The 16,088-nt window shown below is 47.2% G+C and overlaps 1 protein-coding gene across 2 annotated transcripts in view; it reads right to left on the bottom strand.

Annotated features, from left to right (window-relative positions):
* The window catches only part of HM13 (histocompatibility minor 13), a 43,452-nt gene extending 27,733 nt beyond the window's left edge, over positions 1 to 15,719 (bottom strand). Inside the window, exons 1-4 of one of the 2 annotated variants that reach the window (XM_032218800.1) lie at positions 15,473 to 15,719; positions 9,382 to 9,480; positions 4,155 to 4,277; positions 1,251 to 1,333 (exon numbers count right to left, since the gene is read on the bottom strand). In XM_032218800.1, coding sequence (XP_032074691.1) covers positions 1,251 to 1,333; positions 4,155 to 4,277; positions 9,382 to 9,480; positions 15,473 to 15,646 — 479 coding nt within the window. In that variant the 5' untranslated portion in view covers positions 15,647 to 15,719. The remainder of the gene's footprint in view (positions 1 to 1,250; positions 1,334 to 4,154; positions 4,278 to 9,381; positions 9,481 to 15,472) is intronic. The other variant, XM_032218801.1, reaches the window with a different exon arrangement.
* Positions 15,720 to 16,088: the final 369 nt, after the last annotated feature.

Below are 16,088 nucleotides of genomic sequence, written 5' to 3'. Positions count from 1 at the left end.
TTTGTGGTGGTCATTAAGGGAGTGCTGTGAGTGGGGTGGTGTTCGCTGTGAGCTCGATCCTAGGTAGAGGCAGATATTTCTCTCTCTCGGGGCATGACGAAATATCTCTGCTGAACAAAACTCCGCATTGGCGACAAGAAGGGGAGCCGGCCATTCAACGTTCAGCCTACACCCCCACCCCCCGCAAGGGATTATGGGGTCATGAAATGAAGAAGAAGAAGATGATGATGATGGAGTGTCGCCGTTGTAAAAATGAAGGCCACGGTCGTAAGTCGAATGCAGCAATCGTTAAAACAACTGACGCAGTCATTAAGCGAACCGATGGGCTGTTTTTGCCAAGGACTACAAGTCATTGCCAGTTTTCAGCCAAAAATATGTCGTAAAATGGGGACATGTGACTGCAGTGATGTAAATGGGGGATGATTGTAGGGCACTCAAAGTTCAGGGGTCAGAAGGGGAGAATATAACTACCCCCAAGGACATCTGTCCTCAGTCTTATGTCCTATACTTTTTTTTTAGACGCAAAAGCTTATTTTCTCTATTTCGCTTGGCTCGACAGAGTGATGTGGCTCACCAGTGGCCAGTGGAGCTGGCAGCCGATTCGGACAGTAAGGAGGTTGGGGAGGAAGATGGGCCAGTCCTGGAGTCTGGGGAAGGCTCGGATGAGGGCTCTGTGTCGGAGGCAGAGAGGGGGACAGGGCCGTCTGACAGTTATCAGCTGCCTTCAGAGTCAGATCAGTGGGGCAGAAGAACAGCGGGAGCCTGTTCCCAGTGTGCGCATGCGCAGAGTTGCCAGACGAAGGGAACAGCTAAAGAACAGGGGTCGACTTGGGAGTGAGTCCACAGGTGGACAGTGAATGGCCCCTCCCAGAGGAAATAAAAGAGGAGCGAATGGGAAGTGGAGTTTGCAAGAGGCAATTAATTCGCTTAATTGGTTCGTGACTCTCCGAGGCTCTTTGCCAAGTTCTGCAGATCTCGGCCTGGCAGCTCTCCAAGCCAGATAAGGTCTGTGACTGTAAATCCTCCCTTGAAAGACTTTGCTGGATGTGAATGAGCAGAATTCACAGTCAATAAAAGGAGTTTTTGTCGGGACCAGGAGTTTGTTTCGTGCTCTCGGGAAGCCTTGGCCAGAGAACACAGCGTGACGGGCGGGGTATCAATTTAACAAATAAATAAATAAATTTCCTGGCACGGCAAGCCTTTTAGACGTTTTGCACTCACAGTACGTTGTGTCATCCTGGCCTTTTTACCTGATGGTGTGGGAGAGGGCGAGGATCCCGAGGACGAAGAAATACATGGAGAGCAGGAGGTTGATATATTCTTGGGAAAAGATCTAAGAGGCAAGAGAAAAAGCAGGCCAGGTGAAACTTCAGGTTTCCCAACGACACAAACAAAATAGTAAAAACCACATTCCCTCTGATTAAAAAAAAAAAAAAAACAATTTAAAATGGAATTGGAATAAAATACAGTTCAAAAATGAAATTGGAATAAAATACAGTTCAAAATGAAATTGGAATAAAATATGATAATTTAATATAAAAGGTAAAGGTTCCCCTCCCACATCTGTGCCAGTCGTTCCCCACTCTAGGGGGCGGTGTTCATCTCCATTTCAAAGCCGAAGAGCCAGCGCTGTTCGAAGACGTCTCCGTGGTCATGTGGCCGGCATGACTCAACGCCGAAGGCGCATGGAACGCTGTTCCCTTCCCACCAAAGGTGGTTCCTATTTTTCTACTTGCATTTTTACGTGCTTTTGAACTGCTAGGTTGGCAGAAGGTGGGACAAGTCACGGGAGCTCACTCCGTTACGCGGCGCTGGGGATTCGAACCGCCGAACTGCCAACCTTTCTGATCGACAAGCTCAGTAGGATAAAATTGTATTTCGGTGTCAGCCCTATTTATTAGTTCTTTCTTTTTATCCCTGCTTTATTTCTATTTTACAAATAATTCAAAGAGACTAACTTCTCCAACTACAAATTCTAACTAACAAAAGAAACGAAGTTCCTATTGAACGAGACCATTTGGTAACAGCTTTAAGAAAGAAAGAAAGAAAGAAGGAAAGAAAGAAAGAAGGAAGGAAGGAGGGAGGGAGGGAGGGAGGGAGGGAAGGAAGGAAGGAAAGAAAGAAAGAAAGAAAGAAAGAAAGAAAGAAAGAAAGAAAGAAAGAAAGAAAGAAAAAAATCCACATTTCTTTTCTTTTGATTGACTTTAAATAATCACCAGGGAAAAAAGGTAACAAAATGCAGAGATAATAACCAGGGTAGAGAGGCATTTCCTTATCAAAGGAAAAATGAAAGCTTTTTCTTAAAAAGCAACAAAAATACAGAGGAAGCAAGAAAAAAGAGTTATAACAATAATCAGTTTCAATTCTATATATACTTACCTAATGCAAATGTTTTGCCAGCATGTATCTATTTATTTATACTAAACACTTATATAACTATAGTGCTTTTTTAAAAATCGACTGTTTTTTGCAAAAACGGTTTCGTATTCTATATTTATATGTATGTATGTATGTATGTATGTATGTATGTATGTATGTATGTATGTATGTATGTATCTATGTATTGTGTCACATACCTATTTCCCTGGCTTAGCTGATAAAGGAGGAGAGCCTGTGGCTTAGTGGCTAATATAACTGCCTAAGATGTAATACAGCCCAGGTTCGAATCCCAGTAAGGGTATGAACCTGTGCTGTATTGCGTCTTAGGCAAACGTGGTTTAATGGCTAAGACGTTTGCCTAAGATGCAATACAGCACACGTTCAAATCCCAGTAAGGGTATGGCTAGCTGATGAGAGCTAAATAGCTTGAAATAGAGCTATACTAGTCTCCCTTTATTTATTTATCAGCACAAATGTATGTATGTATGTATGTATGTATGTATGTATGTATGTAGTATTTGTGCTGATAAATAAATAAATTATTTCCCTGGCTCAGCTGATAAGGAGAAGAACCTTGTGGCTTAGTGGTTAAGACATCTGCCTAAGATGTAATACAGCCCAGGTTCGAATCCCAGTAAGGATATGGCTAGCTGATGAGAGCTAAATAGCTTGAAATAGATCTATACTAGTCTCCCTTTATTTATTTACCAGCACAAATACAACACAAATGTAACAAAGGCAACAGTAAAAATATTGGGTTTCTGTCGTGATGGTCTCTTGTAACAAGCTGATAGAGAATGGAAGTAGTAAACTTCCTTCCATATTTGGGCATACCAGGGGTTGTGATTTTAAATGCATACACACACACACACACACACACTCACTATATAAGGAAATGAGATGTAAATTGTAAACAGCGATTTGGAAAGAAGTATAGAAAACTTTGTTATTAAATATTATGGAGGTTTAGCTAGAATAGGACCTAAGGATTTAGTGTCATTGGAGAATTTTAGAAATAGTACATGAAATGCCAGTATGTGGTTAGGTATTAAATCTTGATATATTTTATGATGGACGTTTAAACAATTATAGACAATAAAAATGGAGGCATAAGGGTAACATGTATAAAATATCTGAGTTAAAATGCTTGAGTTAATATGAATTATGCTTGATGACGGTGGAAGAGATGCACGAAAGCCTTTTTGTAACCCACTGATAACACTTTCTACGGTATGTAAAGAAGGAAGATTTTATGTGTTGTGTTTGTTTTGAAAATTAAAAATAAAATAAAAAACTTATTAAAAAAATAAATAAATCCCGTGAAATAAATATACAGCTAAGAGGGAAGGGAGCCAATGAGGAAGTTCCACTCTGGTGGGTATCCCAGGCTGCTTTGCGGCTCGGTGCCTCAGTTTACAATATCCCAAGTGCCAGCCGTAAACGCCAAAAGCAAATAAATCCCATTGCAAAGGATCGAAGCCCGATTTACGCCACGCATTGTGTTCTGACAGGTATGCAAAGCCACGCCTGGCCTCAGGCAAACACCCAGGTATTGTGAGTGGCTCAAGCCGAGCATTAACGCATTTTTAATTTCATGTTCTGTTTATACTCCCACACTCCCACCCCACTGACCAAGTACATTAAATCTGGTTAGGGGCCCTAGCAAGAAATAATAATAATAATAATAATAATAATAATAATAATAATAATAATAATCTAGGGGAAAAATAATAATAATAAGCAAGATTTAAGCCACTAGCAACTCCTGGTTTTACAAGGTCTGGGAAGATGTTTGCTCCGCGTGTTTCCCTCTGAAAAGGGGAGCCCGTTTGGGTATCCAGACGATCCTTGAGAAAGCTCGCGCTTCTTCCGGGGGCAAACATTTGCAGCCAGGCGTCCTTAAAATACAGAAAAACACCCAGCTATTTTTTCATTCCCACAATGCATCAGTAGGGGAATTATGGGAAACAAAAATGGTGGCCGTGGGGTCCTTGGTGCTATCTTGAGTTTGGTTGGATTTTTTTGCAGATGTTTTTATGAGGCAGTTTGGTAACACCAGACTCCCCCTTCTAGCACTGATGACGTTCCCTAGTTGGGCCATGAAACGTCTGCAAGAAAACCACCAAGCTCAGAGAGCATCAAGGACCCCACAGTTGTCCACCACCATCTCCTCTTCCTCCCTCGTCTTCTTCCCTCCCTCCCTTCCTCTTCCTCCCTCCTCCTCTTCCTCCCTCCTCCTCTTGAAACCCTCCCTTCCTTCTAGCACTGATGATGTTCCCTAATTGGGTCATGAAACGTCTGCAAGAAAACCACCAAGCTCAGAGAGCTTCAAGGACGCCACAGTTGTCCACCACCATCTCCTCTTCCTCCCTCGTCTTCCTCCCTCCCTCGTCTTGAAACCCTCCCTTCCTTCTAGCACTGATGATGTTCCCTAGTTGGGTCATGAAATGTCTACAAGAAAACCACCAAGCTCAGAGAGCACCAAGGACCCCGCAGTTCTCCTCCTCCTTCCCCCTTCCTCCTCCCTTTCCTCTCCTGTCTTCTTCCTCCTCCTCCTCCTCCTCCTCTTCTACTTCCTCCTCTTCCTCCTCTCTAAAAAAACCCTCCCTTCTAGCCCCGATGATGTTTCCTAGTTGGGTTATGGAACGTCTGCAAGAAAACCACCAAGCTCAGAGAGCTTCAAGGACCCCGCAGTTCTCTTCCTCCTCCTCCTCCTCCTCTTCTTCTCCTCCCTTCTTCTCCTCTTCTCCCTCCTCCTCCACTCCACAAACCGCACAACTTTCTAGCACTTATGATGCATCCTAGTTGAATAATGAAACGTTCTACAAGAAAGCAACTAAACTCAGAGAGCATCAAGAACCCCATAGTTTCTTCTGCCTCCTCCCTCCTAGCACTGATGATGTTCCATAGTTGGGTCGTGAAATGTCTGCAAGAAAACCACCAAGCTCAGAGAGCATCAAAGACCCCACAGTCGTCCTCCTCCTCTCTTTTCCACAATCCCCAGTCCCTCCTAGCACTGATGATGTTCCTTAGTTGGGTCGTGAGACGCCTGCAAGAAAACCACCGAGAGCACCCAGGACCCCACGGTCCTCCTCTTCCCCTTCCCCTTCAAAGCCCACCACACCTTTCGAGCACTGATGACGTTCCCCAGTTGGGCCATGAAAGGCCCTGCAAGAAAACCACCGGGCTTCCGCATTGACTTGAGGTCGCAAAAGGGGGAATCACGTCACCCCAGGATGCTATGACCGTCATAAATAGGAGTCCGTTGCCAAGCGTCTGAATTTGGGATCACGTGACCAGGGGGATGCGGGAATGGTCGCCAGAGGGACAAACAATTGCTAAGTATCTTCCCCCCGCCCCCTTGCGCTGCTGCTATTTTGAATGGTCGCTGAACAAAACGGTCGTTAAGTGGGGGGCTACCTGAACGGTACGCCCTTCCTCATTTCTTGTGGGTATTCCCACAAGGTTGAGAAAACAGTGATGGAGACACTATCAAACTTTGCAAAAGGCTTTTGTTTCGGTCTGTTGGTTAAGGACCCAGACTGGAAAGCTGGAGACGGTGAGTTCTAGTCCTGCCTTAGGCATGAAAGCCGGCTGGGTGACTCTGGGCCAATCACTAGGAGACAGTGAGTTCTAGTCCCGCCTTACGCATGAAAGCTGGTTGGGTGACTTTGGGCCAATCACCAGGAGACAGTGAATTCTAGTCCCACCTTAGGCATGAAAGCTGGTTGGGTGACTTTGGGCCAATCACCAGGAGATGGAGAGTTCTAGTCCCGCCTTAGGCACGAAAGCTATCTGGGTGACTTTGGGCCAATCACCAGGAGACGGAGAGTTCTAGTCCTGCCTTAGGCATGAAAGCCATCTGGGAGACTTTGGGCCAATCGCCAGGAGACGGAGAGTTCTAGTCCCGCCTTAGGCAGGAAAGCCATCTGGGTGACTTTGCGCCAATCACCAGGAGACGGTGAGTTCTAGTCCTGCCTTAGGCATGAAAGCCAACTGGGAGACTTTGGGCCAATCACCAGGAGACGGAGAGTTCTAGTCCCACCTTAGGCATGAAAGCCATCTGGGTGTCTTTGGGCCAATCACCAGGAGACGGAGAGTTCTAGTCCTGCCTTAGGCATTAAAGCCATCTGGGAGACTTTGGGCCAATCACCAGGAGACGGAGAGTTCTAGTCCCGCCTTAGGCATGAAAGCCAACTGGGTGACTTTGGACCAATCGCCAGGAGACCGAGAGTTCTAGTCCCGCCTTAGGCATGAAAGCCATCTGGGTGCCTTTGGCCAATCACCAGGAGACGGAGAGTTCGAGTCCTGCCTTAGGCATGAAAGCCATCTGGGTGACTTTGGGCCAATCACCAGAAGATGGAGAGTTCTAGTCCCGCCTTAGGCATGAAAGCCAACTTGGTGACTTTGGGCCAATCACCAGGCCAGTGGGAGTGCTAGTTCTGGGAATTGAAGTCCCCCCCCCCCCCCCCCAATCTCCAAGCTGCCACGGTTGAGGATCCCTGCCTCTTAACAGTAAATTGGAGGACTAAGATATGCAAAATGCCTTCCTGGAGAACAGCCACGAGGCCACCTCCCTATATTTACCTTATGGATTATAAAATATTTTAAACTTGGCATTTTTCCCTGATCTGCCCGAAGAACTGCTCTGGAATACTGGATTATACCTTGAGGAGCCGAACTCCTGCAAGCACCGAATCGCAGTGGCGTCAGTCCAGAATATCGCTTCTGCGTCTTCCCCTGCTGTGCTACCTGCTTGTTTAATGCTAATTTATTTTATAACTAAGCTGATAACCCGGTATTTATTTATTTATGTTGGGGGAGGGGGGGGAAATGTCCGGACCAAACGTAATTTCTAATGTTAAGATTTTCCCCCTTACCAGAGGGAGCCCCCTTGTGGAGTACTGTGAGTCCATTACCATGGCAACTCCATTCCGCTGTACAGTAGAAGCCATTTTACGGCACAACAAGCTGTATCTTGACAGAACACACACACCTCTCGAGGAGCGTTAGGGGTTTCTTACCCCCGCAGTACTTGTTTCCAGAGAGCGAGTCATCTGTGCACCAAGCTTCGTTGTAATTGCTCAAATTTGTTATGCTGGAACACACACACACACACACACACACTGACTCACTCACATCTGTATTTTGTTTTAAGTTTGCTTTGCGTGCAATCCACTTGGCTCTGGTTTCACTGAAAATAACCCACCTTTGCTTTTCTTGCACAATAGCCGATATCTCACACTCAAACACCCTGCACAAACTTAAAAAAAGAAATAAAAGCTTGGAGTAGCTGATCTATCGTTATCCGCTGCTTTCTTGACCTTTAGGAAGCCAAATAGCTCCCTTTCCCTGAATGGAACCACTGTCTCCTGTCCATGGCAGGCCAAACCAGACCAAGCAGTTAAGAAGAACTACAGAAATCCTTTCTAGGCTGATAAAAAAGCTTCCTCCATCTCCACGAGGGTCACAAGGTAAAAAAAAATATTGGATTAGCTTCAAAGCAGAGGAAAACTGGAATATAAAGAGAGGGGAGCCCCACTCCTCCCTCCCAGCATGGATGATGTTACCTAGTGGGGCCACGAAACGTCTGCAAGGAAGCAACGAAGCTCAGAGAGCATCAGGGAGCCCACAGCCCTCCTCCTGCTCCTTCTCTTCGTCCCCTCTCCTCTTCTTCATCACTCCTCCTCCTCCTCTATTCCACACTCCCTCCCAGCACTGATGACATTACCTAGCTGAGTGTTGTGGCCCAGCAGGAGCCGTTGGAGCTGCCACCAGACTCCGACAGCGAGGGGCCCTATGAGTCGGCTCTGGAGGACCCTGGACAGGGTTCCGACTCCGAGCAGGGCGCAGAGAGGCTGGTTGGCTACCAAGAGGCGCCTGAGCCTTGGACCAGTGGGGAGGAGACAAGGGAGAGTGATCCAGAAGCCAGCAGTGAGTTGTTCCTGGATGAACGCCATCAAAGAGCTACTAGGCATCAGGAACAATTACGCAATTACAGGAGGTGATTGCACTCAGCTGGTGGTCATTAGGCTCCTCTCCAGACTATAAAAAGGACTGCTTGTGCACACGCCCCTCTTGCAGAAGTGAACGCAGGAACTAATGTTGGAGAATAGAATTGTGAGCTTGGCAGGCTGGATTGCTGCCACAGCTTATCTGTGCTGGATTGCTGCCACGGCCAAGGACCTGTCTGTCTCTTAATAAATTCCGGAAAGTATCTTTGACTCGGAGTGTGTTGGTGTGGGAAGAGGGGGGGTCAGAACAGCTGAGTAATGAAAAGTATACAAGCAAACGAACCACCTCAAAAAGCACCACGTTCTCCACAGTTCTCCTCCTCCTATAAACCCCATTCCCTTCTAGCACTGATGATGTTACCCAGTTGGGTAATGAACGTCTGCAAGAAAACCACCAAACACAGAGAGCACCAAGAACCCCACAATCATCTCCTCTTCCTCCACGAACCCTGCTCCTTTCTAGCACTGATGACGCTACCTAGTTGGGCCATGAAACGTCTGCAAGAAAGCAACCAAGTTCGGAGAGCAGGGACTCCATAGTTTTCTGCCGCCTCCTCCCTCCTGGCACTGATGATGTTCCTTAGTTGGGTTATGAAACGTCTGCAAGAAAACCACCAAAATCCCACAATCATCTCCTCTTCCCCTTCCACTTCATTCTGCAAAGCCCACACCTTTCGAACACTGATGACGTTCCCCAGTTGGGTAATAAAACATCTGGAAGAAAACCACCAAACTCAGAGAGCCCCCAGGACCCCTCCCCCCCAGTCCTCCTCCTCCTCTTCCCCTTCCTTCTGCAAAGCCCTCACCTGTTTGCAAGAAAGCAACCCAGCTTAGAGATCACCCATCAAACCCCACTCCCCTTCTGGCACTGATGACGCTACCTAGTCAGGATACGAAATGCCTGGAAGAAAATAACCAAGCTCAGAGAGCACCAAGGACCCCCGAGAAGAAAACTGCCCCACTCGGGGACCTCTGTTGCTTCACTTACTTTGAAGAAGAGATAGAGGCCTAGGAGGGTACAGCTGGCAACGATCGGAAAACGGGCCGCATCTCGGCTGGTGATGGTCTCCGGCATATCTGAAGCATTCTAGGAGAGAAACGGGTCAGAATTGAGACTTCCCCGGTGTAGCAGGCCGAAGCCAGGATCTTGCACTCAAAGCTAGCCCACCTCATCCACATCAACTGAACCCCTTATTAGAATAGAATAGAATAGAATAAATGTTTTATAGATGGCATTTCCCCCCAGCGAGATTGGCCAAAATGTACCCAAATTTAAGCCCTTCATGGTATTGGATCTGGGTACTTGAGAGACCGCCTGCTGCCAATTACCTCCCACAGACCCATTAGATCTCACAGGGTTGGCCTCCTCCGGGTGCCATCTACCAGCCAATGCCATCTGGCTATTACCCGGGGGAGGGCCTTCTCTGTGGCAGCTCCGGCCCTCTGGAATGAGCTCCCCGCAGGGATTCGGACCCTCACCTCTCTCCAGGCCTTCCGAAAAGCCGTCAAAAACCTGGCTTTGCCAGCAGGCCTGGGGTTGACGAGTTCCCTCCCCTCTCGACATGTATGGTTGTGCGACTGTTGCCTATTTTTATTATTTGTATTTCGTTTTTATGTTCCCCTTTTCCCCCGTTTGAATTGTTCGCTGCCCTGAGTCCTCCCGGAGAAGGGCGGCATACAAATAATAAAATTCTATTCTATTCTATCCCCCAAATGTTGGAGATGCAGCCACAAGCCTGGAACATTCAATCCTATGTGGTGGACGTGCCCCATCACAAGAAAATAGTGGTGCAAAATTCGGAAATGGTTGGAAGAAATTACTGAGCGAAAAATAGAACTGAAACCAGAAGGGTTCTTATTTAGGACTACTAGGCCAAAAAATGGATGAACAATCTCAATACATAATCATACACATACACACTGCAGACAGGATTTCTCTCGCACAAAACTGGGAAAAAATCAATGCACCCACAGATGAAACTATAATCAGGAAAATACTCGAATGCGCAGAAATGGATAAAATGACCATAGAACTAAAAGAAAGAGAAGAATCGGATTTCTATAAAATATGGAATAGAATTTATAAGTGGCTAGAAATCAGAAGCCAAAACAGAAAATAGGGAATATGAATATATGGTGACACAAATACTGAATATTATTGTAAGTGTTAATACTACGTTTGCTACTTTATAGGACAAGATTAAAGCAATAGGAAGGCAATAGCAGAAGGGAGAATTATTAAGCAGGAAAGTCGATATAGAAAGCTATAAAATTACTGTATATTGTTAGGTATGTTCTGTGTTTTTTTTTCTTGTTGTGTCTTCTTTACTGTTTTTAAAGATTAAAAGATTCAATAATTAAAAAGAATAGAATAGAACAACAGAATTAGAAGAGATCTTGGAGGTCTTCTAGTCCAACCCCCAGCCTAGGCAGGAAACCCAGACAAATGTCTATCCAGCATCTTCTTAAAGACTTCCAGTGTCGGAGCATTCACAACCTCTGGAGGCAACTTCTGTTCCACTGATTAATTGTCCTCACTGTCAGGAAATTTCTCCTAAGTTTCAGGTTGCTTCTCTCCTGGATTAGTTTCCACCCATTGCTTCTTGTTCTACCCTCAGGTGTCTTGGAGAGTAGTTTGACTCCCTCTTCTTTGTGGCAACCCCTGAGATATTGGAAGGCTGCTATCATGTCTCCCCTGGTCCTTCTTTTAATATCCATCTCTAGATGGATAGAGATAGTTGATAAATACAATACAATAGCAGAGTGGGAAGGGACCTTGGAGGTCTTCTAGTCCAACCCCCTGCCTAGGCAGGAAAACCTATACCATTTGAGACAAATGGCTATCCAACATCTTAAAGACTTCCAGTGTTGGGGCATTCACAACTTCTGAAGGCAAATTGTTCCACTGATTAATTGTTCTCACTGTCAGGAAATTCCTCCTCGGTTCTAAGTTGCTTCTCTCCTTGGTTAGTTTCCACCCATTGCTTCTTGTTCTACCCTCAAACTGGAGAATAGTTTGGCTCCCTCTTCTTTGTATCCAGAGAATGTCTGGGTTTTTGGAAAAGATTCTCTGGTTTTAAAAACGCTGGTCCTTCGGTTTAAATTAGATTTGGAAAGTAACCCAACGAAAAAGGGAGAAATTGCTCCGAAAATCAAGGAGAGCATTGAGATGGGGTGGGGGTGGGTGGGAGGGGAAGAGAAATTTATAGACTCCAGATGTTGCCGAATTACAACATGGCCTCAGCCTCGCTGAGAAATGCAGTTTGGCAACTTAGGGAAAGGAAAAAATGGAGAATTTCCTGTATGAGGAAAGAGAAACGGCGATTCAGAGAAAATAAACGCAGGCAGCTTTCGACGGAGGCCGTCAATTCTTTCCTCGTCCCGTTTTATGACCTTTCTTGCCACTGCTGTTAATTGAATCCCTGCAGCTGTTAAACGAGTGACACGGTTGTTAAGCGAATCAGGGGACGCCCGTTGGCTTTGCTTCGTCGGGAGGTCGCAAAAGGGGATCGACGTGACCCCAGGGGGGACACACTGCAGCCGTCGTAAGTGTGAGTCGATTGCCAAGCCTCTGAATTTTGATCATGTACATAGGGTGCTGCAATGGTCATAAAGGTGGGAAATGGTCATAAGTCATTGTTTTCAGGGCTTTTGTGGTTTCAAACAGTCACGAAACGAATGGTTGTAAGTCGAGGAATGATGGATTCCTAAACAGAAACCTTTTCACCCAAGCCACAGGTTATAGTGGATTATTCTCACTGTCAGGAAATTTCTCCTCAGTTCTAAGTTGCTTCTCTCCTTGATTAGTTTCCACCCATTGCTTCTTGTTCTGCCCTCAGGTGCCTTGGAGAATAGCTTGACTCCCTCTTCTTTGTGGCAACCCCTGAGATATTGGAAGACTCCCATCATGTCTCCCCTGGTCCTTCTCTTCATTAAACTAGATGTACCCAGTTCCTGCAACCGTTCTTCATATGTTTTAGCCTCCAGTCCCCTAAATCCTCTTTCTTGCTCTTCTCTGCACTCTTTCCAGAGTCTCCACATCTTTTTTACACCGTGGCAACCAGAACCAGATGCCGGATTACAAAGTAATTTGCAAATCTGTGTGATCCCCTTTTAAAGAGTTTTAACCATACTGGATTAAAACCATGGACTGACTCTCCCGCCAGCAGCCACCAACAGCTGCTGGTAGCCACACTTTCAATATTATGCAGAAATAACAGAATTCTAAAGCCTGAAACTGCAGCAACTGAATCCAGAATACACCCAATGCAAATCCCGACCTTTGTCGAGGGTCAATGCATCCCCCCCCCCACACACACCCATTTAGCCACAATTTCCAGCAAAGGAAGCAGTCCCAGCCTGTTAAGAGGTGGGGCGTCTTTGTCATCAGGCCCTCTCGGCTGGCTACTAACACGTCAGTTCTTTGCCTGTTTTAGCTCACACCCGTGAAGTCTCACACGGTATACATTCAGGAAGGGGAAGGAAAAAAACACGGTGGGGGGGGAGGAAGGGAAGTAGAGCCACCCTTCCATCAAAAGTCTTGGCTTATTTAAGGGGAGAGGGAGGGCAGGAGGGAGGGAGAGAAGAAAGAGAAGAGAAGAGAAGAGAAGAAAGAAAGAAAGAAAGAAAGAAAGAAAGAGGGAGGGAGGGAAAGAAAGAAAGAAAGAAAGAGAAAGGAGGAAGGAAGAGAAAGAAAGAAAGAAAAAGAAAGAAAGAGAAAGGAGGAAGGGAGAGAAAGAAAGAGGGAATGAAGAGAGAAAGACAGACAGAAAGAAGGAAGGTAGATAGCTAGAGAGATAGACAGACAGACAGAAAGAAGGTAGATAGAAAGACAGAAAGAAAGAAGGGCAAAAGACAGACAGACAGGAGGGAGGGAATGGAAAGACAGAGAAATGGGAGGGAGGGAAGGAAGGAAGGAGGGAAGAAAGGAAAACCATGGATCATATTTATAGGAAACTCTGGAGTAGGGAAGAGACTATATTTGAAATTCTATCCTTTTAACATTTTAACCTTAATTGAATATATTATTTGAACAATATAAAGAAGAGGCCAAGAAACAAACAGAAAAAAGGCAATAAAAATGTGTTATTGTCCCCAATCATTGGATTCAAAGCGAGGTCACCTCTGGGCATTAATCCTTTGCATTAATCCAGGGGACCAGCTGCCAAAAAAGGATTGGGGAGGGGGCAGACAGGGACACACCCCATTGCTGTACATGAGACCCTCTATATGCTCAACACACACAAACACACACACACCAGCCTTATTGGATCCCAAGTAGCAGTCAAGACCTCTGGGATAGACGGTCAGAACCAGCCAAGGTGGGAGCCCAGGAGGGAGAAAACGAAAGCCCCCCCCCCCCAAATACAAGTGAAGGTAGAGAGATTTTAACAGATTAACAGAGTTGGAAGGGACCTTGTAGGTCATCTAGTCCAACCCCCCGCCCAAGCAGGAGATCCTACTACACCATTTCTGACAGATGGCAGTCCAGTCTCTTGTTGAAAACCTCAAGCGATGAAGCTCCCACAACTTATCAGGGAAACCTCCATTGTTTGATGGTTCACACTGTCAGAAAGTTTCTCCTTGTTTCTAGGTTGAATCTCTCCTTGGTCAGTTTCCATCCATTATTCCTTGTCTGGACTTTTGGGTGTTTTGGAGAATAGCTTGACACCCCCCCCTCCTCCTCTCTGGGGCAGCCCCTCAAATATTGGAAGATGCTCTCCTGTCTCCCCTGGTCCTTCTCTTCTCTAGACTAGCCAGGCCCAGTTCCTGCAACTGTTCTTCATTTTAGTCTCCAGGCCTGCTTTTGATCATCTTAGATAGATTCGTATTAACAGAGTTAGAAGGAATCTTGAAGGTCATCTAGCCCAACCCCCCCAGCCAAGCAGGAGACCCTACACCATTTCTGACAGATGGCAGTCCAGTCTCTTCTTGAAAGCCTCCAGGGATGAAGCTCCCACAACGTCCGAAGGCAACTTCTGTTCCATGGGGTGGATTGTTCTCACCGTCAGAAAATTCCTCCTTATTTCCAGGTTGAATCTCTCCTTGGTCAGTTTCCATCCATTCTTCCTTTTCTGGGTGTTTTTGAAAACACCTTGACCCCCTCCTCTCTGGGGCAGCCCCTCCAATATTGGAACACTGCTATGGTCCTTTCCTTCCCTAGACTAGCCGGTCTCTTCGTGACCCTCCAAAGTTATAGCCCGTCCTCGACTTACGACAAGGGAGCCCAATTCTTGTTGCTAAGCGAGGCATTTAAGTGTGAATCATACATAACCCGCACCCCCCGGTTTTAAAACCATCCCGTATGCCGTTAAATGAGTCGCTACGGCCTCTAAGCGAATCCGGCTATATCCCCCCCCCTCCCAATGGACTTTCGCTGGTTAAAAAAGGTGGCCAAAAAGAGGGATCGCATCCCCACCCCACTCCCCCGACATAGGGCTCGTCATACAGACGAGTCACTTGCCCGATCAACATGACCACGGGGAGGGCCTGCGACAGGTCGTTAAGTGTGAAAAACAATCCCGAGTGCCTTTCTCAAGAGACTTCGAACGGTCACTAAATGGATGGTTGTAAGTCGAGGATGAGCTGCGTTGAGATGTTTCTCAAACTTGGCCCCTTTAAGAGGGACGTTGGACTTCAACTCCCAGGAGGGAAGCAACTTAGAACGGAGGAGGAATTTCCTGACAGTGAGGACAATTAATCAGTGGAACTACTTGCCTCCAGAAGTTGTGAATGCCCCCCAACACTGGAGGTTTTTAAGAAGATGTTGGACACTGGAACGGTGTAGGGTTTCCTGCCTAGGCAGGGGGTTGGACTAGAAGACCTCCAAGGTCCCTTCCAGCTCTGCTATTGTATTATTGGATTAAATCCCCAGCTAGCAAATCAAACTTGGCTCCTTTAAGAGGGGGGAGGACTTCAACTCCCAGAATTCCCCAGCCCGCAAACCTTGAATTCTGGGAGTTGAAGTCCTCCCCCCTCTTAAAGGAGCCAAGTTTGATTTTAAGGCGGAAAACCCCACTGAAATGCCCACAGAGATAGACTGCCTCTGCTTGCGGAGGCTCTCCTCCTCCCTTCCTTACCTTCCCTTTGGCGCAGGTGACGGAGCGCAGCGCCCCGAAGAAGATGGGCAGCAGAGCCATGACCACCAGGCTGCCGTAGGCCAGCGCCATGCCTTCCGGGGTGGCCGGGGGCCGCGCGCCGGCCGTGGGGGCTTCGGCCGCCCCGCTGCCGTTGTGCGCCTCGGCCTGCTCCATCTCGCAGCCCGCACTTCCGACCCGGCAGAGGCGGCCCCCGCAAGCGCCCAGGGACACGTTCCCTTAGCCAGCCGGAAGTGCGCCGCGGCGCATGCGCCGGCGTGGTCGCCGCGCCGGCACGCCCCTTGGAAACGACGGCGGCCCGGCCCGTTGCTAGGCAGCCGACACCGCCCGGGCCTACTTGGGAGTAAAATGGGGAGCCTTCGGCTGGAGTAGAATGGGGGACCCCCCCACACCCCCACCTCGGGCCTCGACTGTGGGGACCTGAAACTACGGGGCCCTTTCCTCCCGCTTCCTCCCCACCCCTCGTTCCCCCAAGACGCTGCATTCCCACGTCGGGATGGCGAGACACGTGTCAGGAGCTGCTGATGCTGGGAGGACGACCCTGAATATTTGTTGCGCTTATGGCTGCGTTCCTGCTATTTGGCAGCAATTAGTATCT

This window comes from Thamnophis elegans, chromosome 5 (genome assembly GCF_009769535.1).
Source record: "Thamnophis elegans isolate rThaEle1 chromosome 5, rThaEle1.pri, whole genome shotgun sequence".
NCBI lineage: Eukaryota > Metazoa > Chordata > Lepidosauria > Squamata > Colubridae > Thamnophis > Thamnophis elegans.
Note: the sequence above shows the minus strand (reverse complement) of the source record. Positions and strands in the feature narration are given on the sequence as shown.